Source organism: Cyanistes caeruleus, chromosome 7 (assembly GCF_971803275.1).
Source record: "Cyanistes caeruleus chromosome 7, bCyaCae1.hap1.1, whole genome shotgun sequence".
NCBI lineage: Eukaryota > Metazoa > Chordata > Aves > Passeriformes > Paridae > Cyanistes > Cyanistes caeruleus.
Genome location: NC_141707.1, coordinates 20,409,629 through 20,436,778, shown reverse-complemented (window position 1 = coordinate 20,436,778; position 27,150 = coordinate 20,409,629). Strand labels below are relative to the sequence as shown.

Sequence of the window (27,150 nt, the reverse complement as noted above, 5' to 3'; positions counted from 1 at the left end):
AAAGGTCAAAATAATTTCCAGCTCTATTTTTCTAAAAGCCATTTTCATTTAATCTGTCCTTTACAAATGGTAAATTTAATGAGAACTTCAGGAATAATTCAAACTAAAATTAAGAAAAAATACCTTGATACATACATGTTCAATTCAAATATATTTTAGTAAGCAACAACGTGGCCACTATTAAACTAGTTCTCAAATACTATTGAAATAATAAGTATGCTCGCAAAGGAAACCTGCTTTCTTTTAAAGTGACTGCATGCATTATTCCAGCTTCTTCTGATAATAGCACATGTAATACCGAGGCTAAGATGCAATCAATCTTTTTTGTTGGGAGAAGGTGTTATATTGTACCCGTATGCTTATACCCACCTAGGAGTTCCAATCCACTAAATGAATCCAGCCTGAAGTTCAGGAGGACTGCTGCTGGCTTGGCCTCCACTGTGTTCTTCTTGCCAGCTTTGCAGAGCAGTGGGGAGAAAATCAGGTGAGACAGGGAGCAGGGGAAAGGAAGAGCTCTGTCTCTAAACAGACACTGAATTAGACTGGAGTGAATAGCTGACGTCCTCTGTAATTATACACACATTGAACCCTTTATAGTTGACTTAAGTTACTTCAAACTGCATTGGTCTGGTCCTCCATACTGATTAAAAGCAGCATCTATTTACCTTAACAATAAATGTGGAGATTAGTAAAAATTCACTTGATCACAATAAGAAGACAGATAATTAAAGGGCAATGCAAGCCAGATTGGAATGTAAGGGCCTGAAACAGCATATTAGGAAGCATAGGCTGCTTTTGTATATGTGTAGTTAAGAACTGCAGAAATCCCTCAAAGTATACTGTTTTTGTAGCAATACTTAAAGTAGAGGAAGGCTAAGACATGTCTTGAGAAGATTGGCCCAGCAGCTCTCCTGGGCAAAGTGACAAATACAAAGCTTCGGGAAGGGAAAAGGACTTTAAAGCACAATGTGACTAAATGGACAATTTCTACAAAATCTTTGAGAGAGGCCTCCAGATATTTTATTCTTCTTTGATGTCTCCTCCATGATAAAGAGCAAGTTAAAGTTAAGCAGGACACACTGCTGATTCTATGGGTAAAGCACTCGATAGCGTACGGTCTACAAGAAAGGGAAGAAGTGGATTTAGTGTGCGACAGACTCAACAGAAATGCTCTTCTCTCAACATAAATGTTCTTCTCAATGTGGGCTTTCCTTTGGGGAAGGGGGAGGACTGCTCTTATTCCTACTGCAACTATCATTTGGTTTTACATGGTACACCTTGTGTTTTACCCTGCTAGCAAGAAAGAAAGCAGCTGATAACTAAATAAGTGAACGGTATTGACCCCATATGGACAACTTGGAAAATCAGGAATGGCTGTATCCACGTTTTGTAGTGAAAGAGTCTTATGTCTTGACAGAACTTGACACTCATTCCTTGTTTCTTTTCTTTGTACCGATACTGAGGAGCTCTGTGCTTACCTCCTTGTAGAAAATTATGGGATAAAACAGTGACTTTTGACAAGCATTGCAGCAATTTCCAGAGAGCAGATTGTTGCTGAAACACAAATAATAATTGGAATCTTAAATTAATAACATTCTCGTATGATAGTCCAAAATAAATTTCCAGCTAACAAAGACTTACAGATGTTTTGGCTTTTTTCTAACAAACAATGTCACCAGTTACACTGGTCCTATTAAAGTAACTTTTTAAAGAATGGCTTAGTTAGTTCACATGTGTGGGGTTTTGTTTCGCAGCAGTTTTAATTTGAAGCATTTCAGAACTGTTTAACACCAAGCCAAAGATTCATTCAGTAACTTAGTAAGTGCAGAGACTAATTTTGGTATCAAGTATCAAGGTAAATAAGATTAGCAGAAAGGTAAGAAAAATGCAAGAAACAGAGGGCATCAGTTCAATGAATGGTAAATCATGGTCCTATTCCTTCCTTCTGAACTGAATCTCTGTCCCTTTAATAAATTGGTGGCAAGGGCAAAGTCACCAGTCTCTCCCAACCCTTCACTCTGGGGTTGCCAGGAGCTAGGAGGAATTTTCCAGGTGTGAGAGTTTCCCTGGGTCTTCTGAAAGGAGACAAATAAAGACAGACCTGAGGCCTACAGAATAGCAGCTCTGGCTTTCATAGAAGCTGATATTTTGTAGTTTCTTAGTTGTAGAATGGTTAGAATAATCACCTATGGTGGAAAAGACTGCACCTACCCTTATCCCTCCATCAGCAGGCACATCCCAGCCTGCTTTCCACTCCTTAGCTATCTTGGAACTTCCAAGGATCATGGTTCTGTGTCTACACTGTCATTAAAAGGCTACAATAATCTAACCAAACACTTCGTTGAACCCATGTGTAAGATACTGCTTTCCTCTTTGTGTTGCATCTGCACAGTAGATTAGTGTCCTCTTTAGGAAGCAGTCAGGGATCTCTTTGTTTCCTTCTTTCATGTACAAGGTGAATTAATCCATTTGGAAACCTGCAAAATCTACCCCTCCCTTCCCACCCCACAAACTCGAATTCTTCCAGCCTACATCTCTTGAGAAAAAAGAGATAAAGCTCGGATGCCCAAGATGACGAAGAACTGAGCCTGTTTCTTTGCATTTAAGTTTTACTAAATAAATTGCTTTTGTTGTTTAAAGCTGTGATGAATGGAGACAGAGGGCCAGGTTGGTCGCTGGAACAGTACAATGGATGTAGGAAGGTTTTTTTTCTTTGCCATATAAATCATTCACATTGTTTAAGGTACATTGATCAATCTAATGGCTTGTAATAGGCTCCTAATTGCCACTAGGAAAGTATTGCAAGCTTGCATCTGAACGTGAAATGGTTCATGATCTGAGCTGAAATTCACCTTAAGACTGAGTTCCAGTAATTACAGAACACAGAAAGAGCATAATGAATGGCTCCCCTTCTTTCCTTGCCCTAATCCCAGGACAGGGTGAGGGGGAAAGAAGAGAACATAGGAATGGGGGGTCTGGCATATTTTCCTCTACCAAAATAGCAATTCATTAAATGACAAAAGCTGCGGGGGGATTTATTGGTCATTGTGGACCGAAGAGAAGTTTGTAATGTCAATCATCCTGCCTATTACGCTGCCACATATCTCTATCTCTAGATAGACAGCTTGCTTAATCGCAATCAACATTCTGAGTCACGCCTGGCTAAAAACGTGATATAAAAAGCTAGGAGGGCACCGGAAGCGGGATGCTAGGAGAAATGTGGGGACAGGACTCCCCCGCGGTGAGGCTGCTCCGGTGAGGCCCCCGCCCGTTCGCTGCCTGCCCGCCCGGTGCTGCCGCTTCCCCGCGCCCCGGCCGGCGCCGCCGGGGGAGCCGCGGGGCGGAGGAGCCGGGCGGGCCGGGGCGGGCCGGGGGCTGCCAGGGACCGCCGAGCTCGCCGTCCCGGCCGCCGCTACCCCGCTCACCGCACACACCTCATTACCGAGTCAGCACAGCCGCTTTAATGGACTTGTGTGGAAAGGCGGTTTTACGCTCTATAATCGTTGGGTCCAAGCGTTTACTAATTAAACTCTTTCTATTTAGAAACACCTGCGTTTTAAGAAAGCTCTCTGAACGCTAGCACTGGCTGAATTTCCAACCTGCTGCAGTCTGAGCTTGTCGTGCCTAACCTGTACATCGTAACAGCACTGGAAAGCATGTGAACCAAGAGGTAAAATCCTCGTACAATGCTCCTCGCACAGTGCTCCTCAGACTTTCCTACCAAGGCAGAAAACAAATCTATGATGCTGTTGAATAATCTTCCAATAATTGTAGTAATTAAAATCATCATCCAGTCTGCAGTCACCTTCCTTCCTTTGACACTAGTCTTCCCTGGGATTGTTAACGTGTCTCCGGCTGAGATAAACAGAACAAGGGAGCTTTAAAATACACGGTCCAAATAAATTTAGCGGAAGAGAATTAATTCCAAAGACACGCTTTTGACTGCATTCAGTAAGCGACAGGATTTCTGAAACTATGGTGCAGATTTTTTAAACACAGGGTAATATGGGTCTCCCTGCTACTCCTAAACAGTGTCACCTTAAAGATCGAGAAAAGATGAAAGCCCAGCCTGATGCTCCACCTCGGGGCTCAGTGTGCAGGGGGCAGGAGGAGAGGGGAGTGCACCATGTAACAAACATCATATGAAAGATCAAGCAGAAATTGTGGGAGAGTGCCATAATTTTAATGTAATTTCCATGATCTATTTGATCCCAGTGCTCATTCTCCTTTTATTAACGACAAAAGATTTCCTTCTAATCAAAAGCTGCACTTCATCTTTACCCACAAATGAAAAACTCTATAGTGGAAAGAATTCAGTGGACTCAATAGGCACCAAGGTCTGTATTTTAACACTATCTCTATATATCCTTCCCCCTTGTAGTATCTAGTCTTGGGCAGAATAGGGGGGAAGCCGTCTCCTAACTGAAGTTATTAATTTATCACCAGGTACCCCTCTGAGTTGCTCTCATAATCAATGCTGGCTTCTAGATCACGTAAATGAATGTGCAATTGAGGGGGGGAGGGGGTTTTGCACAGAAGGAACTGTTGCTAAAAAAAAAAAAAAAAAAAAAAAAAAAATTCTGGCAGGACGCAATTATTTATCTCGGCAATGAGCACTTTGCCTGTTTCCTACCCATGTCCCTTCTGTTTGGCAGAAAATTAGGCTGCTTCTCTTAAACTTGGAAGGGTTTTCCCCCTTCCCACCCGTAACATCCATGGGTAAAACTCCGTGCCCCTCCTAGAATGCAGGGGAAATTGTACAGCAACCTTACGTTTAACTGCTGCTAAATAGATTTATTTGGAAATTATTTGGCAGCTCTTTTCCAGAGCTCTTTTTGAACAGACGAGCCATTTCATCTGATGCTCTTGAATATAAACCCAGGAGCTTCCCAACCATCTGTAATGAACGAATTGTTTTCCAGCTCTCCCTCCTAAAGACAGCAACTTTAGTAGTTGCACAGATCAAAAGACACTCGTAGAGAGAAGATGGGAAACAATATTGTTCAAAGAAAGTGAACTGTTGCATTTAATTAGGCTATTCTTTATTAGTATTCATATTGAGATTTTTATTTTTTTTTAGATTTATGTTGATTTAACTGTAATGTATTTATGATGTAAATATATTCTGAGAGGAAAACGTCACGGATCAATTGTAAAGGACCCGGATACATAATTTTAAAAAATCAGTTTCAGTTTATATGAGGTTCTCACCCCACTTTCGCTTCTTAGTCAGATTTGTTTATGCAGAATCGACATTTAATAGTGCTAATTGCACTCCAGTTAAATTGCCCTGATTGCAGAAAGGGAAGCAATTTTCGTGCTCTCTGTCTGGGTTTGGAAGAAATTGTTTTATATTCACCTCTTTATAAAGAAGTGGAGATAAGGCACCGAGCCTTTGCACAAATTGCACTTATGGGCTGACTGGCAGCATTCAGGCTCTATAATAGAGCATTATTTGGCCGTTTTGAATAATGTAAAGCATTTGCTGAAAGCTATTCTCCTGAAAATTGCTTTAACTTTTAAAAGGGTGATGATTCACTCCAAACCAGGCCTTTGTTACATTGTCATTATCCCCCCAAATGTTTTAACAGTCAGCTCAACACTTTAGCATAACACATTGATCTTTGTTTAAAAACTCGATTTTTGGAGTACGAAAAAAATCTGTCAGAAAATACTTGACCCCCTAAAGATTTTAGCAGCGTTCCCCCTTCCGCCGCCATTCGCTCTGCCTTTCCACCGCCTGCCTCGTTCCTGCGGATTTTAGTTACTTTTCCGACTACAAAGGGGCGAGGAGATGGATGTGCGGCAGGCAGAGCCGCCCGCCAGTCTTCAGGCACAGCAGAATCCCTACTTTGCTGTGGGAGCGCAAGCGGGCAGCGGATGCCTTTACTCGCTGATGTAGAGGCAACATTTTTAAACGTCACGCTCTCGATCTGCCTTCCAGCCGTATTTTATTGATGACTTTCCCCAGGATGAGAGGAAAGACCCTCTCCCCCCGCCGCCCTGGGGTTGGCCAGAAGCGCCGCGCTGCCACTTGACGACCACCACGGCAGGCTCCTGGGAAGGGAAGGAGCGGGTTTCCCCCGGAGAAAAGGAAGAAGGAAAGAAGGAAGGAGGGAAGGAAGGAGTCACCTGTTGGGCGATGGCTCCCGGGTGCCCCTGTCGGACTCCTCGCCTCACCCGTGGGGGTTTTGTCGCTCCCCCGCCACCGCCTTTCTGCCGCCTCCACCCGCCGAGCGCTACAGCCCCCCTGGGTACAGCCGCCGCTCAGGATCTGCTCCGGGCAGACCTTTCGAGGGAAGGGTTTGCCATGCACTACCCGGACCCCTGCGCCGGCTGCGAGTCAATGTGGAAAGAATTAAGCGCAGAACAGTATTTTCTCCTACTGCCCCGACTCTGTTTAATACGCGGCGACAGAAAGGCGAGCTCCCTTTGAAAATAGCCTTAGACGTTTAAATAAAAGATAATCTCCAGGGACATCCTTCCTAGCATGCCAGTCGTCCTATAGATTGCATAACACAATGTAGAAAAAACCGCAATGCCCACCTTATTTAAGCGCGCACACACACACACACACACACACACATATATATAAACATGTAAAGAAAAGCGAAATCATAATCTCAAATTCACGGTTTCTCCATCTTGCTCCTAATCGATGCCTATTTTGCATCTTCTAGAAGGTTTTACACTGGATGGCTGAGGCGGCACCGAGAAGGAAATATTGACTGAAATGCAGAGCAAGGGCCCGGCATTGCTTGAATGCACTCATCATATTTCTGGTTCAGAATTGTACTCAGCTGCACTGGGAACGACAAAAAGGAAGGGGAAAAGCTCCTATTCCCATTCTCACAGAGCCGACCGCGATGATGAAAAGTTGCACGCCTATTGATCTTCCGCGGGCACAGTACGGGCAAGTTCTAGCCAATTACTTAAGAAGCCTCCAATAATTACAAATCAAAGGGACTAGCTTTCAAGACATTGAGGAGCCGAGGTTTGGACTTACATTTCGCACATGCAGAGAGCAGGTAAAGTCTCTGTCGCTCACTGGGTGCGTGGAGTGTGCACAGTGCAGAGGCCACAGGCAAGTGATAGGGAGGCTTATTCCAGCAGCGCCCTAGCACTGCTAGGAGGGAGCAAGCCTTCTGCCATTAGCAGCACTGCTTCCACGGGAGTATATGAGGCTTGAAAAAACGTGCTGCAGGCTGCAAATTTGACTTTCAAAGTGTTTTGCTGGCGATTACTCTGTAAAATAATATCTTCTGTCCTAAGCGACAGGATGTCAAATGCCCCTCGTCCCCTCTCCCGCCCTGGTACAAGAGCAAAGAGGTGCCTGGCGGTTCCCTGCCTTTGGAATTTTTTGGCACTTTATATAACCACAAAGCCTCCTCAGTTCCTTTTGCAATGAAAGAAAGAAATACGTTGTGCACGAAATCACTTCTGGCATTTAGGAATGAAAACAACAACAAAAAATAGACGTGTTTTCACAGAATGTCATTAGGCGCTGTTAGGTTATTTGTATCCAACACGGACAGCTCCCAAACGGCCTGAAAAGGAGGCAAAGGGCCTGTTGAATAAAAGCGACGCAGGTATGGTTTACGGGCCGCGAGGATCGCAGGTGACTACACCAGCAGCGCGGGGCATCGGACACCTCCTGCACAGTTTGCAGGAGACGGCGGAGCGGCGTCAGGCGTGACACCAGCCCTCCGCCGGCGCTGACCTCGCTCTCGACTCTGCCCTCTGCGGCTGGCCCCGCTCCCCCGGCGGGCAGGCGGTGCGGGCCGGCGGGAGGCGCGGCCCGGCGGGAGGCGCGGCCCGGGGCGCGGGGCCGGCGGTAATTGCGGCGCGGCCGCCGCGGGCCGGAGCCGGGAGTTTTCTCCCCGCGCGCTGACTGGCACGCGCCCCGCGCCCCGGCGCCGGCACCTCCGCGCAGCCTGATTGGCTGCCGGGCCGCTCCGGGCCGCTCCGCCCGCGCCCTCATTGGGCGAGCGCCGCCGCCAGCGGTACTTCAAAGCGGGCGCTGCCCGCACTTAGGCAGAGTTTGGCCCCGCCGCGCCGGAGTGTCCTTAGCGCCGCCGGGCAGCGCGGGGCGCTCACCGAGCGCCGTCCCCTCCGCCCCACCGCCCAGCCCACGGACGTGCTATGGCTACGTCTATCCTCGGGGTAAGTCGCACCGCGCGCTTCCTCGCGGCTCCCCCCTGGAAAAACTGTCGTTGCCGCCGCGTTGTGGCTGCCCCTCGCGCAAATCGCGTGGACCCGCGGATGGGAGGTGATGCCGGCCCGCCTCGGGGGATTTCATTGCGGGCTGCCCATCGGGTCGTTCCCAAAGAGTTTAGCCTGAAAACTCGCTGGGCCGGAGAGAAGCCGCGATGCTTCCGCTTTCTTTTGTTTAGTTGTCGGTTTGGTTTGGGATTTTTTTGTTTGTTTGTTTGTTTTTTTAACTCGAACTACGCTCGATTCCCAAAGATTTTCGCCGGCCCGGCGTTGCACGAGGCGACAGTCGGAAAGCTCCGCACGCTGCTCGCCTTGCTGCCATCTCTTTTTTTCCGTCACTCCTGTACGGTTTGCTCGAGGAGACGCCGCATTTCGTTCCCACGGGATTTTTGGTTTAACGGCGGTACGCTCGAGCAGCCCTCTCGGAACACGCGTGGCGCTTGTCCCCGTCGGGACCCGCTTGCCATGTAAATTTCTCGGGCGATGGGACCGGTCCCCGGCGGAAAACGAGTTGTGTCGAGCGTGGCAGGGCTGGAGCCTTCCTCTAAAATAAGAGAAAACTTTTCCGCGGTGCCGCTCGTTGTGCCGCGGTTCTACCCGCGCCGCCGTGTCCCCGCGGGAGCCTGGCGAGGTGGCAAGGGTTAGGCTGACGGGCCGGCTTTGTCTCTTCCCGCAGGAAGAGCCGAGATTTGGAACGACTCCCCTGGCCATGCTGGCCGCCACCTGCAACAAGATCGGCAACACTAGTCCCCTGACCACCCTGCCCGAGTCTAGCGCCTTCGCCAAAGGGGGCTTCCACCCCTGGAAACGCTCCACCTCCAGCTGTAACCTGGGCTCCAGCCTCTCGGGCTTCACGGTGGCCACGAGTAGGGGTTCCAACGGACTGGCCAGCGGCACGGGCACCGCCAACAGCGCCTTCTGCCTGGCTTCCACCTCACCCACTTCCTCGGCCTTCAGCAGCGACTACGGCGGCCTCTTCTCCAACTCGGCGGCGGCGGCGGGCGTGTCCCCGCAGGAGCCCGGCGGGCAGTCGGCCTTCATCTCCAAAGTGCACAGCTCGGCGGCCGAGAGCCTCTACCCGCGGGTGGGCATGGCGCACCCCTACGAGTCCTGGTACAAGTCGGGCTTCCACTCCACGCTCTCGGCGGGCGAGGTGGCCAACGGAGCGGCCTCCTCCTGGTGGGATGTGCACACCAACCCGGGCTCCTGGCTTGAGGTGCAGAACCCGGCGGGGGGGCTGCAGAGCTCGCTGCACTCGGGCGCCCCCCAGGCCTCGTTGCACTCCCAACTGGGCACCTACAACCCCGACTTCAGCTCCCTCACCCACTCCGCCTTCAGCTCCACCGGCCTGGGCTCCACGGCCGCCTCGCACCTGCTCTCCACCAGCCAGCACCTGCTCACCCAGGAGGGCTTCAAGCCCGTGCTGCCCTCCTACACGGACTCCAGCGCGGCGGTGGCGGCGGCCAGCGCCATGATCTCGGGCGCCGCCGCCGCCGCCGCCGGGGGCGGCTCGGCCCGCTCCGCCCGCCGCTACTCGGGCCGCGCCACCTGCGACTGCCCCAACTGCCAGGAGGCCGAGCGGCTGGGGCCGGCGGGGGCCAGCCTGCGGCGCAAGGGGCTGCACAGCTGCCACATCCCCGGCTGCGGCAAGGTCTACGGCAAGACCTCGCACCTGAAGGCGCACCTGCGCTGGCACACGGGCGAGCGGCCCTTCGTCTGCAACTGGCTCTTCTGCGGGAAGCGCTTCACCCGCTCCGACGAGCTGCAGCGGCACCTGCGGACTCACACGGGCGAGAAGCGCTTCGCCTGTCCCGTCTGCAACAAGCGCTTCATGCGCAGCGACCACCTGAGCAAACACATCAAAACGCACAACGGGGGCGGCGGGGGCAAAAAGGGCAGTGACAGCGACACGGACGCCAGCAACCTGGAAACGCCGCGCTCCGAGTCCCCCGACCTCATCCTGCACGAGGGGGTGGGCGCCGCCGCCCGCGGACCGGGCAAGGAACCTACCGCGGGGCCCGGCGACTCCTAGGGGCAGCGCCGCCGGAGCCGCTCGGACTGTGCCCCGCGCCGGCCGGAGGGACGCGAGCCGCCCCGCCGCCGACGGCGCCCCGGGCCGCAGCGGGGGCGGGCCGGTGGACGGCGGGGCCGGAGAGGCGCGGCCCTCGTCCCGCCCGGCCACTAGGTACCGAGTGACACTTTTTCCGTTTCCCTTTACTCTTTCTGTTGGAAGGCAAGCATCCTAAGAGAGGCTTAAGGTGAGAAATTACAGCTGCAACTCTGAGACGGTCCCTCTGTATCTCATAAACATCTGTATAAATAGGGTTCAAAAAAGAAGAAAAACAGACAAAAAAAAAAAAAAAAAAAGAAAACCAGATCGTGTTCCCTTATTTTTCTTGTAAATGTTGATCTGATAGGGGGTTGGGGGATTTTTTTTTTTTTTAAATTGGTGAATTCCTGAAATTCAGGGAGGTTTTGGGGTTCTGATTATTTTTTTTTTATTATTTTAAATTTCTGATGCACTTTGTGGAAGTCAGTATATATGTAAAAGATATTTAAAATGTTGAGTTAACACTTCACTCAAATACACGTAAGTTAAGGTCTCTTAAAGAAATTAAATGCGTTTATCTGTATGGAAAAAAATCTTGACATATTTTCATTTTGGTATTATTAAAGGACTCTGAACAATATACTCACGGGTTTGTTCTTCTTCGTGTCCCCTCCTTCCCCCCCGCCCAGTCCTCGCAGGGGTCACTTTTTTAGTGGGAGCCTTTGCACCCCTTTCCATGGTCCTTACAGTCACTGTGATTAAAAATACAGCCAGCAATGATAGAGCTGGGAGGGGATGGGACCGGCCCCCAAGCGAGGCGCACTGAACCACTCTGCTCGATCTTTTCAAATCGCCTTTGCTTTGATTTACTTAAAAAAACCAAACCAAAACAAAAAACCCAAACAAACAAAAAACCAAATTTTAACCGAGTCCGAGCCCTACTACAGCCGGAAACCATGCTGAGACCTAAGTGTCTTTGGTGGAACCGTCCCCAAAATCGAGTGAAGGCAAACTGTGCTGAGGAAGTATTTATTTAATTTTAAAAGCCTTCAGCGGCACAAGGCTGCCTAGGCTGGGAGGTGATCTCGGGGGAATAAATCGCTAGAGTCAATACTCCGGAAAAGACATTTCATGCCTAAATGAAAATCTTGTTAAATGTTATTAATTTTGACTTAGAGCACACAGCAGCCCCCTGTGCCTTGTATTCCCTTATTAGGGATTCATGTCTTATCAAATATCTAATTAATCTCCTAGACATCATTTGTTCTGGCCAACTTTATCTCAGCTGGTCCACGGGGAAAACTCCGAATATTCTCGGTGACAAAGCTCCCTTGAAGATCCTTTTAATTGTCCAAATTAACTGCACCAAATTTGCATGTCAAACGGTAAAGGGCAACCTAAGATAAAATGTAAACGTTTTAAAAGCCCCAAACTAAGCACTTGATTTGATAACTAGGCTTTTTAATGTTATGGAAGACAACTGCTCCTTTCCTTTTCAAAGACAGTTGATCTATGCAAATAGTGAATTGGAAATGCTTATGTCCCCATGCAGTCAAATGGTCCTTGCATGTTATTTGAATATCAGTGGCTTTGCTATTGAAAAGGTTCAAGGATGCTCTCTGACTTCTTTGTGATTACTCAGTGCAGCGTCTTATTCTGAAGAAAAAAAACTCAGGAATAATTAAAGGCTGGGCTAAGGCCTGGGAACACATTTGGGACAGGAATCTCATTTAGACAGGCTCTTTCAAAATAAGGCACAGTTAAATTGACCAGAAGGCAATTATTGAAATGAAAATTATTTTCACTCCCTTTGTCTTCTGACCACCAACCTAACAGCCACAGTATTTTTTTAAAGGCAAATTGTTAAATGAGATAATTGTGTTATTAAAAAAAAAAAAAAAAAATAAGAGGGTGAGGAAAAAAAAAGTTAATTTACTCTGGCCAGTACAGATTGGATGAATACAAATATTTTAATCCTCCATAAAACAGGGAATGCAAATAGCATCGGGAAACGGATTCTGCTGTCGGCCACCAACTGGAATAAAGACGTTGCGTTAAAGAAAATACATCTGCCGTGAATACTAATAACCGCGTCCCACCTCCTCCGCGCCACTGTTGCACAAAAGCGGCCGGGCAGCGCCGGCACCGCCTGTGCCCTGGGGCGGCGGCGGGAGCCCGGCGGGCCGTTCCGCGGGCCGGGGGAAGGGAGCCTCCCGGGAGCGGCACCGCGCATCACAGCTGCCGACAGCACCTTCCCCGAGAGCCGCTCCGGAATTTTCTTGGCCAAAAGCATCCCGGCAAGGTGTCTTTCCTCCCTCCCCCGGCCGGGTGCCGGCAGGCTTCCCGGCGGGCAGGGGAGGGGAGCGGGTGCGGGGGACGCGCTCGGGCGGCGGGACCCGTCTCTCCTCCCTGCCGGGCGGCCTGGGGGCTGCGCAGGAATGCACCCGCGCGGGGTGCTGGGCAGAAGTCAGCTTTGTTTTCGATTTATAATAAAACACATCAAAGGACACCATCCAGGTCCAGTTTCTGCCAGGCCGAGGTTACAATTCTCAGCTCAGTGATCAAGGACCTTTTTGCATTGCCTTTGCCCCTTCGGGTCAGAAAACGTCCATCACTTACAGACTCCCCAGAAACGAGGAAGGGAGCAGCTCTGGGCCGCAGAGCCGGTTCGTTTAACCAAGAAAATAGAAAGCGTGTCACCTTTTTTGAAAATAAATGACACCATTCTTTCGTAAATGTTTGAGATAATTATATGGTCTGGGGAACTTCTACACAAAAAAACCCCAAAAACAAAACCCTAAAGAACAAACGGTTTGAGAACCGAAAAATAAATCTGATTTCGGTCTTTGAATCCGTAGTTCACCTTTTTACTAAGAGGACGCTAACTAGAGAGCGGGAGAGCACCGGGAACAAGAAGGGTGCCCTCTCGGGCTCCGGCGGGAAGGGAGGCACAGGGGAAGCCGGGCTCCCCGCCGCCTTGGCCCCACTTGCCCCGGGCTCGCCCGTGAGCTGAGCCACGCTCCCATTTACAGCCCGCTCCACCTATTGCTACCCATTCCCACACCTCGCGGACAGCAACTTCCACCCTGCTCCGTGAGCCCGTTAAAACACGGCAAACAGCCAGCCAGCGACGGCAACCACTACAGAAGGGAGCAGGTAAAATGCCAGGAGAAATTATCTACTAAATGTCATTCGATCGCCAGGTCCCCCGTTCGCAGGAAGCGTGTCCCTTGCCCCCCGCGGCGTGTTACAGACACAACGGCTCGTTTTATACTTAAAAGGTAACATTAATGTTTTTGTTCTAATGAGATAATATATAAACACCCCATCTCGTGCCTGGACAGCTTCTTAATTGCGTCTTTTAATTCAAATGGAAACTTTATCTGCGGGAGCTATAATTTATTTGCAGCCATTATCTATCCGTTCGCCAGGATGGCTCCCACCCTTCCAAAACGCAGATGAAGGGAAGCTAACAGACAGCCCGCCCCTTTGAGTAATTGGTGTGCTAAGTGTTTATTTTAAGTGAGAATAATTTAGCTACAAATTTCCTCAAGGAATAACATCCTTCACACATTACAGAAAGGCGAGCGGGAACAAGACGGAGCCCGCACACCGGGACGCTCCCGGCGCTGCCCCGCGCGGGGCTGCACGGCGGCTGCCGGGCGCCACCTAGAGGCGCTCCCGCGGCGGCCACGGGCTGGGGGCGCGGCCGGGGCGGCCGCGGGGGCGGCGGCGCTGCGCGGCCCGGGCCGCGGCGAGGAGCCGGGAGCGGGAGAGAGGGGCGCCGCGGCGACTGGGGCGGGACGGGGCCGCGGCGGGGCCGGGGAGGGCCTCTGGGAGCGGGCAGGCTAGCGCGAACTTCTCTGGAAGACGGCGGGGCGGGACGGGCCCGCCGCGACCGCGCGCACACCCAGCCCGGGGCAGCCGGCCCGGCCTCGCCGCTCCTCGGGCCGCCAACCGGAGGGGCGACCGGGCCCTCGACGGTCACCGCTCCGCAACCTCCGTGCGGCCCCGCACCTGCGGCCGGGCGCGGCTCCCGGAGGACACCCGCCGGCGGGCCCCGGGCGCGGCTCTGCCGCCGCCGCCGCCTCGGCGCCGCTGTTGTTCCACAAACGCGCGGCAGCGCTGCTCCCGAGATGTGCTAATTGGTACCTGGCTGGCAGGGCGCGGGGTCCCTGTCCGCTCCCCGGCACAAAGTAGGCTGCTAGAAAATTTGAAATTGCCTTTCAGCCTAAAGCTGCCTTACCTGAATGTCATAATTACAGTAATTATGTACATCCAAATTACATGCTAATTAAATTAGAATCAAATCGTTCTAAATCGAAATCAAATGAGGTAGCGAGAATTAATCAATGACAACAACATAAATAGAGAGCTTCCTTCAGGGATATTTATTGTACCGATACGAGCAGGAGCCCCATCTGGGAGTCACCCGTCTATTTACTTTCGGAGTAGCAATAATTTATTGCTCGGCGTTAATTCAAAGCCGTGGGTGCGGCGGGGCGGCACACCAGAAAAGCGGCCCGGGACCCCTCGCCCGAAGCTCCCCGCCGCCCTGGCCGCCCCCAGAGCCGCCCGACGGAGTGGCCGGGAGCCCAGCTCGTCCCGTCCCGACGCAGCCCCAAGCCCCCGGGCCAAGCAGCAGAAGAGCGCCCGGCAGAGCCGCTCGCCCGCCCCGGGAGAGCCGCCGGTGCCCGCTCCGACGCCGGAAAGTCCCGGCCACGGGTCCCGCCCTCCCCGCCAGCCTGAGGGAACCCTTTCACCGCGCCGCGGCCCCGCCGCCCAGCCCCGCAGAAGGTTAACCCTATTCCGCGGCTTTAACGAAAATAAATAAATAAATACTGGAGTAGAGCTATCGCTAGAGCTGCTCTTACCGCCATCCGCGGAGCGACAGCACCTCCTGCCGGACCCCGCCGGCTCTGCCGAGCGCCGCGTTCGGCCCGGGGCGGCGGCGCCCCATGGCCCCGCGGGCCGGGGCGGGGCCGGGCGCGCGCAGCCGCCCCGCGCCGCGGGCGGTGCCGGCGGGGCCCGTGAGGGCAGCGGGCAAACGCGGCCCGGGCCTGCTTCGGCCGGGCCCCACAGCGGCACCGGCACACCCCCGCTGCCCGGAGCACCCCGGCCGGGGCTCCCTGTGGCTTCCGTGCCGGTGAGGGGACTCAAACCGGCCTAGGGAAGGTAGCGGGATCAGTGAGACACTGCCGGCACAGCCACATCAACCTTCCCCTGGCAAGATGAGTGGTTTGCTCCAAAGCTCTTCCATATGTAGTCTAAGACAGATACATCCAGAATATCACGACTTTTCTGCCAGTCTTTTTCTGTGCGAAAAGGCAGGATATGCTGTTTAACTACAAGGAAAGGAGTAAAGTGCAGAGCCCTCAAAAGAGCATACACCTGTGGATGTCGAGCTGTCCACTCTTTTTCAGGTGGGAGTCAATTGCATTGTAGTTGGCAGGATTCCTGAGCCAGACACAAAACAACTGGAGAGACCCTTTTTGGAACGGAGGCACCTTCCAGATATTCCTATCTTTCCTGATGCACTTAACACAAAAATGTTCTCCCAGAATATGCCTTTTCCCCTATCACATTACTCTTAGCTTACACAGAGGTTTTGTTTAGATTGCTAAAACAAGCATTTTTGCAGTCTCTGCCTGTTCTTTCAGAATCAGAACTTCCACACATCAATATAGGGGGGCTGACTCTACTGCAGGGGCTCTTTAACTCCCAGCTACTTCAGCAAGAATGCCCAGAGCAACCTAATGCAGACACACATTGAAAAGGTGACATCTCTTAATGGCTCACCCTTTCAAACTCTTCACATGCACTTAAACGATAAGCCAGGTCACTTTCACCATGTATTATTATACTCTGCAGTGCTGAGAATCTTCTGAGTGAAGTGGAAGTGGACTGGTAATAACAGATAGTCCCATTTGTCCTGTGAGTGAGGAGGGTGAAAAAGTTGCTGGAATACCGAGTACAGTGACTGTTTCACGTGTCCACTAATGAATACTTCCATCTGCCACCCTGAAAGAGCAGAGAAGCCTTTCCTTTGCAATAAAAACCTTGTAAAGTGTTGCCTTGTGCATTTGTACTGACTCAGAACTCTGAAGAAGACAGCAATTATTACTGGTTTTAAAGAATAAGGTATTTTATTATGGAAGTTCATCTTCATAACAGTGTGTGCAGAAAATGACTGACAATCACTTAAAACAGAAAAAGGTTCATGAAAACAAAAGGATGACTATTTACACTAACTTACTACCACAAACAATGACATACCTGAAACAGCTGAGGCAGTAAATATTCCTTTCATGTCTTGAGAGATTATTGAACAATAGCTTGACATTGTACTGACACATACCAACAGGGGTTCAAGATGTTGAGATAGCCCTGACCAAGCTGTACACTGCTGGAAGCCAAAAAATGTTGGCTATACACTTATGTGAACTATGTCTCTCTGTTGTTTTAACTCCTGAAATTGATCTCTTACAGGGAACTTTAGGAAAAATGTTTCAGTATGAAAAAAACAAAACCCTCTACAAGACAATGCTTTGATATCTAAAGCAATGATCTTATCCAGGACAATCTCAAATGCTTTCTCTGCTCCCCCTTGCAGTTGCATCTAAACAGAAATCATGGATGAAACCAAGAGTATTGCATACTGCTTTTAAATATTTTAAAATCCTAAACTCAGATCTGTGAATTACTGCATGTATACAAGAGATATTTGCCAATAAGCGTATTTAGACAGTAAAAAAATACCTTAACATTTATACCTAATTTACAAATATTCCAACACAATAGAATTGATGCTGTTGGCTTTATGTAGGAAATGCTAGTTACAGAGGTTGGAAAATGAAGAGCAGTATGTAATAGAGCCCTTGTTAAAAGGTATTCATCAAAACCCAGAGAAATTCTTGTTTGCACCTGTCCCCTATACTACCTATTTCTTTTCCTCTCTCTGCTTCTGCTTCTACTGCGTCTGCTCCTTTCTCTGTGTTCCACTTTACTGCACTTGTCCCCATAGCCTTCTCGACATTTTTTCTTCTCTCTGTGAACATCTGTGCTGGGGCTTCTGGTTTCATTTTTCCTGTGCCGCTCTTCACCAGGGCTTTGACTTGGACTTCTTCTTATGTGCCTTTGCCTGGCACTGCTGTGATTTGAGCATGGGCTTCTCCTGCTCCCTTCATTCATGTTTTGGCTTCTACTATCCTTCTCCTTTCTTTCAGTGTCTCTTGTGTTGGTGCTATGGTATCTGCTTGTGGACTTTCTTTCTCCCTCACAGGAGTTCCATTTGTTGTTCTCTGCAGAACTGTCTCGCTTTAAAAGCTTGTACTTCTCCCTATCTTTGTCCTTGTTACCGTGACTACTGGAGAGATCTTCATAAAGTTTTTCCTTCCTCATTTTTGCCTTTCCTTCTGAATCACTGCTGCTGCTAGCCTCTGAAAACTTGTCTTTTTTTCTTTTCTTAGAATCCATCTTCTTTTTTGCTTCTTTATCTCTGTTGTCAGTCTCACTATCACTGCTGCTTACTGAAGTCTCACTAGAGGATGAGGAAGAGGATCTCATTTTATGTTTCTTGTGTTTACTTTTGCTTTTTTTCTTTTGCTGCTTTTTCTTCTTTCTATCTTTCTTTTTCTTTTTCTTCTCTAGACGATCCAACTTCCTTTTATTGTCAAAATAAAAGAGTGGCACAATTAGACACGTTAAGATGTATTAAATTACAAAGTCATTGTCTTTTAAAGTTCACTACTTCTGATGACCTACACAGTAAATACAATAATTTTCATTAAAAAAACATTGAATTATTTTCCTTTTTCAGCCAAGTTTCATTTTAAAACTTCTAACCTGGCATTACCCATAGTATGTAATTAACAGCTGCTCCCTCAAAACAGGAGTAATACGATTTTTTAATTCTTTAATTTTCAAAAAGATAAGTAACTGTCAATTTGGGCCTTGTAACTAGGAATAAATACATTCAGTAGTGCTTTTTTTCCCCCCTTGTCAGGCTGCTCTGGAGACTTTAGAAAATCATTGCTGCTTTTGTTTGTGCATTTTAAAAAGGTATTTTGAAAGTGAAAAAAATGCAATTAGTATTCACTTTCTATTAATGATGAAAACTGAGATTAAAACATACGTTTTTGAGTCCTTTAGGCAAATAATACAGATATTTCCAGTAACCTCCTTTTTCACAACTAGTACTTACACTTCTCTATCTTTAATGTACAATATTCTACCATGCACATGCATTCACTGCTATTCCACTACTTTAATGTAGTTTTTATTTAGCTTTCTGTATTTATGCTCAAAATATCAGTGAGTGAATAGTGAAACTGCTTCCTGTATATTAAAAAAAAAATGCTTTAGACTAATAAAACCTAAAGGACCCAAATACTTACTAAACTTCAGCTTCTAAAATATAAAGGATTATAAATATTTAAATGTGTTGGGCCAGCAGAAGTTCAAATAAAAATAACATTTTAAATTATTCTAACTACATACACATTCCTTACTTAAAAGGAACATAAAACATGTTGACTATTTTCAGAGAATTATATATTACATATGTGAATACCGTGTGTACCTATCTACTCATGGACCTACTTAGCCATTCACCTTCCCCTCCTCCCACTCCCCACATATCTGACATCTTTCATCCTAAAATCTTGTTCTATCTGCATGCCTCTATTATATATACTATTATGTATATCTATTAATATAGCCAGTATTTTTGATTTTAAACATTTTGAGGTTATTTCAGGGTAATGTTGCAAATGAAGAGACAAAAAAACCCGTAAGTCACTTGGCACACAACACCAGTTGGATAAAAGCAAAGCGCAGGAACCACATTAACTCAGACCCACAGGGAGCAATGAGCTGCAAACCCTGACACAAGCACAGGGTGCAGCTGGGCCAACCTTGGCCTTGGGGTACAGGATCAGGCTCAGTTCAGCCACAGGGAGGAGATAAACTTTGTCAAGTTGTAAACCAGTGAACAAGATCACAGAATTTTTAATCCCAGAAGAAGATACTGTAAACAACAGAATGCAGAATAATATTTTAAAATAGCAGCACAGCATCTCCAGTGAGCCAATTCGTATTTCAGTATCCCAGTTAAATTGGAAATGAGCCCCAGTCAAAGGCATCAAAACTAGATTAAATAAAACAAGTAGATTAAAAATCATGCTACATGATGCCATTTGTGATCAAGTGTATTTAAACTAAGCTCATTTTCTTCTGTACTGATGGTGCTAAAAGGCACCAAAGAGTTACAGTGGCAATCATGGATGTAGTCAGAAATACTGGTGATACATATCCCCTCCACTAGGTACCAGACATACCTTAGAAGCTTCTGTTTTTGTTTGGTTGACAGTGATTTTAAAAATTCAACTTCTGGATCATCATCTCCTTCACTTGTAACAAACTCCTAGAAAAATGCAGTAAGACATCAGGTTCTTATAGATAAAAATAATATCTTCATTCAGATTTCTGTTTTAAAAGTGGTGCCTCTACATACCTTATTTTTGCACAGACACAAATATTTGTATTACTAAGTCAGCATAAGAGACTGGTTAGAACAGAATACACTATACCAAGTTGAAAAACCCTGACATTCTCTCTCAGAGCTGAGTAGGTGTTATAATGTGGGGGTTATACAACAGAAGTTATTACTAATGTATGAAAAAATCACTGCTAGGGAAAGAAACATTTCTGAAATAGTTAATAAAAATGAGCCAGTTTTGAAGCCCTTGATTCCCCAGGATAAGTCACTCCATTGTTATCATGCTTGGATGAATAGGTAAGACGCTAGTCCTGCTTGAACTCAGAGTAATTTAAGCAAATTACTTTTCTGTCTCGGTTTAGTCATTAGGAAAATGGGTAACACATCTACTTCACTGTAGTGTTATTAGTCTTTAAATGTGCACAAAGTCTTCTAGCAATGCAAAATACTGTAATCATATAATCTACATACAGTAACGCAATCAGCAAAGCAAAACTACTTTGAAGACCCTGAATTCCTCAAATTATGCACATCTGGTACACGACAGTTCTCCACAGTGATGTTTTTCATTTTAGCCACACTCAGAAGACGAAAGAAGAAATAAAGATTAAAAGCTCTTACAAAGAAATGCCAGAACACCTAACATAAAGCAAACATACTGATATCAACATGATTCATTTAACAGTGCCCATATGGTACATTTTTTGGGGTACATAGCTTTTTTAAAGGCAAAGGTACATCCATCTGTGGAGACACAATGAACTGTTGATTTACTGAAGATTTCAAGACCAGTTTATAGTCATCCCCTCTTTACAAGTGGTTTGACTATCCTGCCATATAAACACAGGTTACTTCAAGGAGTGTATATTAATCTTTCATTTCATACTTTTATTAAAGCACTTCAATTAGTAATATACTTTGATCTGTCTAAGTAAAAGCAATTGAACCATTTTCACTCCCAGAAATAAAAACTGGAACAATAGTGAATCAAGTAAAAAAACCCCTTCAGATATAGCATTCCTGGCAGTAATTATTTGTGCGTACTGCCTCAAACTTCATCCAAAGGGTAGCACTGCATTACAAGTATGCAGCAGAAGCCCTAACCACCCCTTTATGAAAAATTCAATTTCTAGTCACCCAGAAGAGGGATTTAATTTATCATATGTGGTTTTAAAAGAAGTAATTTATGATTCACCATTCTGTATGAAACAAAGCTGGAAAACGAAGTTTTTTGACATTTTTCTACTAGTATAGCTATTCAGCTTTCCTATGGATATGCATATTTGAAAACATTAAGTAACAATTCACAAGCAATCACATTTAGATTTACAGACATTTTCAGCTTACTGGTAAAAAGGTATTACCTGTGATGGATCATTTGCGGTCAAGTTTCTCCCCAGTACATTTTGTTTCAGTGCAAACCCACTGTTTCTCATCTCCGCTATTAGCTCCGAGGGGTGCATTGATGGCCCTGTTCACAAAAATCACAGTTTGAATATATCATTTATATCTCTCTACCTTTTTTGGACTCCACAGTGGGAATTCAGTTGAAGCTTTGTTAAGTAAAATCACAGCTAAATCAACTCAATAATCTTCTGCTGAGCAAATAATCAGATATGATTTTCTAAAACAGCAGTCTGAAGATTCAGAATGGAAAATAATTGCATTTTTCTTTAAGTACAAGGGGATTCTCTTATGTAACTTTGTCATGTTGAAAACAATGTATTAGATAAGTCTAGTAATATATTTTTATTACAGTAAAAAAGCACAGGAGATCTAAATAAAGCACATTAAATAAGACTCAGGTGCCTCCTTTCCTTTAAAACAATGAGAAAATGCACCTCTAATATGTCACTAATAACTCATTTTTCATAATGACACAAATCTGTGAACTTCAATGTAAAAAGTAACATTAGAAAAATACTTACAGAATATAAAACACATGAAAAATATTGATGTCCTTACTTATTGTAGGGATTGCTGAACAGATGTAGCCTCTAGACTCTTATCTCCTCAGAGATTTCTTGTTTTATTAGCTTAAAAACCATATTATATTTTTCATTAGACTAGGTGTTGGCATTAGGCACATGATTTATTTCTTTACAAGAATCTAACAATGAGTAAAATAGGGGATGTATTATGTATCATTCAGACTTGACTGCATAATTTACAAACCTTGTAACTCACTCTTATGCTTTAACTGAATTCCTGTGATCATCATAATGTAGTGTACTTGTCTGATTAGATACTTTTTCTTCACCCTAAATATTCACTCTCTTGTGAAGTCACTTTCAGCAAATTTCCTTCCCAGTTCCTTCACTAACCTTATTGTCAATGAACTGTGTAAGGTAAATCTAAATTAAAAAGAATGTAAAACAGGGCATAGAGCACACGTTTACTATTACTTCAGTAAACTACTGTAAATGGTAAGATTAATTAGCCTTATGAACGTACTGATCCTGCTCTGTAGGACTTTCTTAGTTATGAAGACTGACAAAACTCATTTTTTACACAGACAAATATTGAAAAGTGAAATTTTTGCTACAGAAAATATATGGAAAGTAACATAGCACTTTCTCAAAAAAAGTAACCTTTTTCTTAGTTTTCCTGTATATTACCTCACAGAAACAAACAGAAAAGCAGGAAGGAATTAAACAAAACTTTGGAAATGGTTTAAGGAGCCCTGCCTTAATGACTTTCTTTTCACAAGTTCCTTGTTTTGCTGGGCAAAAGAATTTTCAAATGAGATACTTTTTAGTCTTCCCTTGAGTTTACATTTTTGTTAAGTAGGGGGTTATTTCCCATTCCCCCTGTACTTCACCAAAAGTGCTTTTTCTTTTTATGTGTTATAGTGTACTTGTAAACTCACAATTAATGAGTGTGTATAGGTCCCCATGACTACATTTTTACATATTTAAAATTTCACACCTTGGTCTGCCTGCTGAAATCTAGTCTGGCTGGAACCAAAAGTAACATTAGACAGACACCTAATGACAGAACTTGGTACCAGAAGAGGCCTTGATTTGAAAAGTCCATATAAAACAGCCATACAATTCAGTCAAAAACCGAATATGAGGAAGCCAAACAGAAACAAAGCACAGAGTCATGAAAGATTTCTCCATACCAAAGAAACCCAAACACTTGACCAATTCAAGCCTAGAATACCTCTTTTATTCAAAGGCATTTCCTCCCTATTATTCAAAGAGCCACTGCCTAACGAAGTAACTTAACTAACTTCTTAGGTATTCCTCTTCAGTATTCCAGCATTGTACCTGTTTCGGTGTGTATCCAATACTTAATTGTTCTCATTAGTAGGATTAGATCAATAGAGAAATGCAGCTTGTCCAAATCTATACAGCAGACTTGCTAAATAACCAAGACAGAAGCCCTAACCTTGCGTTTCCCTATGAGGACTACGGTCAGAATTGAGACCAGAGAGACATGAAGGCATATTGGCCTTCAAAAGCACAATTCAAATTTATTTTCCAAAACCAAACCTTTTTGGTATTTCTTGTGCATAACACTGGAAAGAGGCAAGCAAAATTATTTCTTCTTTTTTAAGAAAAAGCTTGTAACGAATGCCCAACACTACTGATATTTGTGTATCTGTCCTTGTATATTAATGATGTCAAAGAGAAATTCGTAGCTACACCTACAGTATTTTAGTTGCAATGCAGTATTACCATGATAAGGACAGTTACCAAACTACTGTTATTCCTGTTTTGTGGATGTATACAAGCTACATCAAATGCACCCACAGAAACTTGAGATTAAAGCTGTTTATGAAATAAAATTATTCCTGTTTTGGTCTCCCTGCAATTGTAAGGGAAACAGTAAGTTGGGCTCAGCCTAGCTTGTGAGGAGATGCAAGAATCTCCAAGAAGCTTTACTAAATATGTTATTTTTACTATAACTAAAGGCTTTAGAACAAAATAGGAAATGAGATTCAGAAAATAAACCAACCCCATAAATGAAAGTAGAGTCAAAACACAACCCTATTTCACAACCTTTCTGTGTGCAGACCCCAGCCAGGCATGACATGGGCAGCTGTCCAGAATGGTTGATTATGGAAGACACTTCCTTGCAGTATGGCATCTTTGCAGTTTGAAAAACATTAATATTTTTTAGGAGGATGAAACAGATGCATAAAAATCTAGACATCTGGGACATCTAGAGATTGTTTTCTACCTGGTTACAAGTCCAGGCTGATAAGTTCAATTAAGACATCATATTTGACAATGGCTGCACAGCTTAACTGCAAACCTCTATTACTATTTACTTTCAGTACAACAGAACAACAATCAAGAAGATGTCTATTCTCATAATTAAACACCTCTACTTGGAATCAAAGGAATCAAATGCTTGGTGACTTCTTTCTCCCACCTCAACAGAACTGCTTTTGATTTATACTTTAATGATGTTGATGAGCAAATATGATTTTCTTTGAAATAACAGTGACAAGTGGAGGTCTCTCAGGATTCCTGGGCACAGCTGTTTTATGTGACAGCATTGAGGCATGTAACATACTTCCTTTTGAGATGCTTTTTCACAGAGTCCTAAAAGATGCCTAAACCTGTGAGTAAACTATCATATTCTCATTTCCATACTATAAAATTTATTAGGGGATTTTTCCTGGCTAATGTAAATGAGAGGGACAAAGCCTGTAAAAGAAACCCTAAAAACTGAACCTCACTTAACAGAGATTTGAAAAAAGCAACTTCTCAGAAGTGTCTTTGGCTTCCCTATTAAGCAGTTAAAGCTTAAACCTTGATGCCACCAGGTTGCCTGGTAACCCAAAGTGGTAAATCTTTTCAGCCTGCCTTTGGCTTATGACCACACTTCTGTCTTCACCCTCTAAGACTGTCAGAATCTAGTACTAGGTATACCTGGCAGTCCTCAGCTCCAGCTGAGTCTTTAAATGTAAAACAGAGGTAAGATTGAGCTGAGAGGCTCTCAGTTGCCTAAAATCTTTGGCAATGATGATAGCTTACTATTCTTGAACAGCACCCATCAACTTGCAGAGTCATTCCTACATCAGAAGTGACATAGAAATCCTTTACATGCTATGAAAATCAATCTCCTCATATAGGCATTTCTTACAGACTGGTGAGACAGCCTGTGAAGAAGCTACCTCTGTGACCTCATGCCAGTGAAAACATCTGGAGATGTTATACCATGAGCTGGCAGAACTTTAGATACAGGTATCCTACAAAAATAGCTGATTGCTACAACTTCTGACAACTAGTCTCTCAGCATTCTTTCATCAGCAAACTAAAAATAAGTTCAAAGTTACAAAATTTATTCATCTGTTTATTATTCTTCCTGAAACAAGTCAACAGTACCCTGCTATTTTTGAATCTGTCAAGGTTATTTTCTGAAATTTGCATTTTGATAGGGGAAAAAAAAGAAAAGGGAAAAAAAAATTTTCAAACTTTCCAGACACCACTTGGCTAAAACTAAACCATTTATCTGCTTTAGAACTAATTAACAGTCTTGGAAAAACTTTTTGTCATATAGTGTAAATAACTGGTTGTGCATATGACATCACCATAGTTAAAGACCCACCAAAGGATTTTTAAAGGGGTTGGTTTTGGGCTATTGTAATTCTCAAGAAACAGTGTTGTCATGCAAAAAGATTAGAGTTTCTTCATTCTTACTTTGCACAGAACTTCTTGCTGCACTAATTCTCTCTGTTATCTTCCGTTTAAGGTACTATTTGAGGATACAATTCAGATAGACTCAAAGAGTTGGGGCACAAAAATCTAGAAACTCAAAACATGCAGTGAGTCTTCACAAAGCACTACCCGAGTACAACCTTAGCTTGACAGCTTTTGGTGCATCTTTATAATACTTGTACAATTAAATAAACAGAAGAGATGTAAATAGTTTTTTTCTCAGGCATATATGAGCATCAATTACACTGGATTGCAGAAGAATATCATATTAGGATTTCTATATTGGAAATTTGCTTTTTTAGAACAAGGAGCATGCCAATTTCTCATCACAGATCTGAGATGAATTTAACAGAATCAGTTCTGCTTCTATTAAGCCTTCAGGAGGGGAATACAGCTCTGGATTTCAATTACTTAAGTGCCTGCCTTACAGCAAGCTCTCCCACCCCACATCACTACCCCATGCCTGAAATCAGAGAAACCTATAGCTGCAATTAATTTTCTATTCTGTCTGTGCTTCTCTTGATGCTACAAATGCAGAGTGCATGTAACATTCCATTGTTTTCACACTGTTTCCTCTAGGAGGCATGGGCACCCTTAGGAGAGCAATGCCAGCTGTAACACACCATCTAACAGGCCTCCACTACGTGTAAAGCACATTTTTCTTATTATTCAATATGAGGGATTTAACAGTATGCTAGAATACCTTTTTGCAACTACTGTGATTAAATACTACTTTTTCTGCAATGGCTTCAATGGCAGTGAGGACAGACAAACATGTTATGTTTGCCAGTATCACCAAAAACAGCAGTTTTACTTCCACCTACTCATGATGCGCAGTCTTGACAGTATTTGTCCAATTTACTGATAACAGCTTTCATTACTGTCACCAGTGCAGATAAGTAAACTGAATTATTCTTTGCAATCAATCAGGTTTTAAATGGATTTTTATTGTGGAATATAAATGGAAAGCAAAGACATAAGAAACAATAATACTGTAAACATTACTGCCATCTTTGGCAGGGGAAATGACAGTAACCAGTTGTACTTACATTGTGGCTGCAGTTATAGAACTATATGATACATAAGGTTGTTTGTATTTTTTGTTTTGTATTCTATGTATTGTTACACAATTAAGTAGAGTACACTATATAAAAGTTAACTGGAAAATTGTAGAAAATACTGGGAAAAGTAGATTCTTCATGGTGACATTTTAATTGCAACTATTTACCTTTATTTTAAGTACTGCTCATTTTGTGTACCATCAAAACAGAGTATTTAGAATACGGCTTTTAGAACTTTAGCCTATTTAGAATAGGCTTTTCTCCCTTTCTGAAAATGTGTTCTGGCATGGGGTATCTTTTAGTTTACAAATGTGATCATTTTAATCTAAAAATATCACTATCATCACACCATCACACTTCTCCTGACTTGGTAAGAGAGGTAATTTACATGAAAATGTAAACATAGCAAACTTGTGTATCTGCTATCAATTTGCCAGTACACGTCATGGCCAGTAAGCTCCATGCTCCCATGCTTAAAACTTAATTTATGAATCAAGGACAAGATATTCTCAAGGCTTCTTTTTTATTGCTACACATCTTTTGTTAACAAAGTAATCCTAAAGCATGTTGTCAACATCCTTTCTTATAGGTGGCTTGGACCACATGAGACCGTAACGACTCCAAACTGAAATTTATTTGGTTTTCTACACA

General features: G+C 45.0%; 3 protein-coding genes across 7 annotated transcripts in view; 1 reads left to right on the top strand and 2 right to left on the bottom strand.

The window, feature by feature from the left end:
* OLA1 (Obg like ATPase 1) overlaps positions 1 to 15,246 on the bottom strand; it is a 128,346-nt gene extending 113,100 nt beyond the window's left edge. The window contains exons 1-2 of one of the 4 annotated variants that reach the window (XM_086897818.1): positions 15,139 to 15,246; positions 1,479 to 1,554 (exon numbers count right to left, since the gene is read on the bottom strand). In XM_086897818.1, coding sequence (XP_086753944.1) covers positions 1,479 to 1,554; positions 15,139 to 15,224 — 162 coding nt within the window. In that variant the 5' untranslated portion in view covers positions 15,225 to 15,246. The remainder of the gene's footprint in view (positions 1 to 1,478; positions 1,555 to 15,138) is intronic. The other 3 variants (XM_086897822.1, XM_086897819.1, XM_086897823.1) reach the window with 3 other exon arrangements.
* On the top strand, positions 8,060 to 10,336 carry SP9 (Sp9 transcription factor). Its single transcript, XM_023946999.2, has 2 exons — positions 8,060 to 8,163; positions 8,891 to 10,336. Exons 1-2 carry the CDS (start codon positions 8,143 to 8,145, stop codon positions 10,244 to 10,246), a joined length of 1,377 nt encoding a protein of 458 aa, XP_023802767.2. The 5' UTR covers positions 8,060 to 8,142; the 3' UTR covers positions 10,247 to 10,336.
* Positions 15,247 to 16,391: 1,145 nt separating the features above from the next.
* The window catches only part of CIRSR (corepressor of RBPJ and splicing regulator), a 21,330-nt gene continuing 10,571 nt past the window's right edge, over positions 16,392 to 27,150 (bottom strand). For both annotated transcript variants that reach the window (XM_086897801.1, XM_023930965.2), the window contains 3 exons: positions 21,128 to 21,234; positions 19,603 to 19,688; positions 16,392 to 17,927 (listed from right to left, as the gene is read on the bottom strand). In XM_086897801.1, the coding sequence (XP_086753927.1) occupies positions 17,201 to 17,927; positions 19,603 to 19,688; positions 21,128 to 21,234 (920 nt within the window). In that variant the 3' untranslated portion in view covers positions 16,392 to 17,200. The remainder of the gene's footprint in view (positions 17,928 to 19,602; positions 19,689 to 21,127; positions 21,235 to 27,150) is intronic.

Coding starts and splice junctions, on each gene's coding strand:
- SP9 (XM_023946999.2), top strand. CDS start 8,143: ATGGCTACGTCTATCCTCGGG. Junction 8,164..8,890: donor TGGCTACGTCTATCCTCGGG/GTAAGTCGCACC, acceptor CTCTTCCCGCAG/GAAGAGCCGAGATTTGGAAC.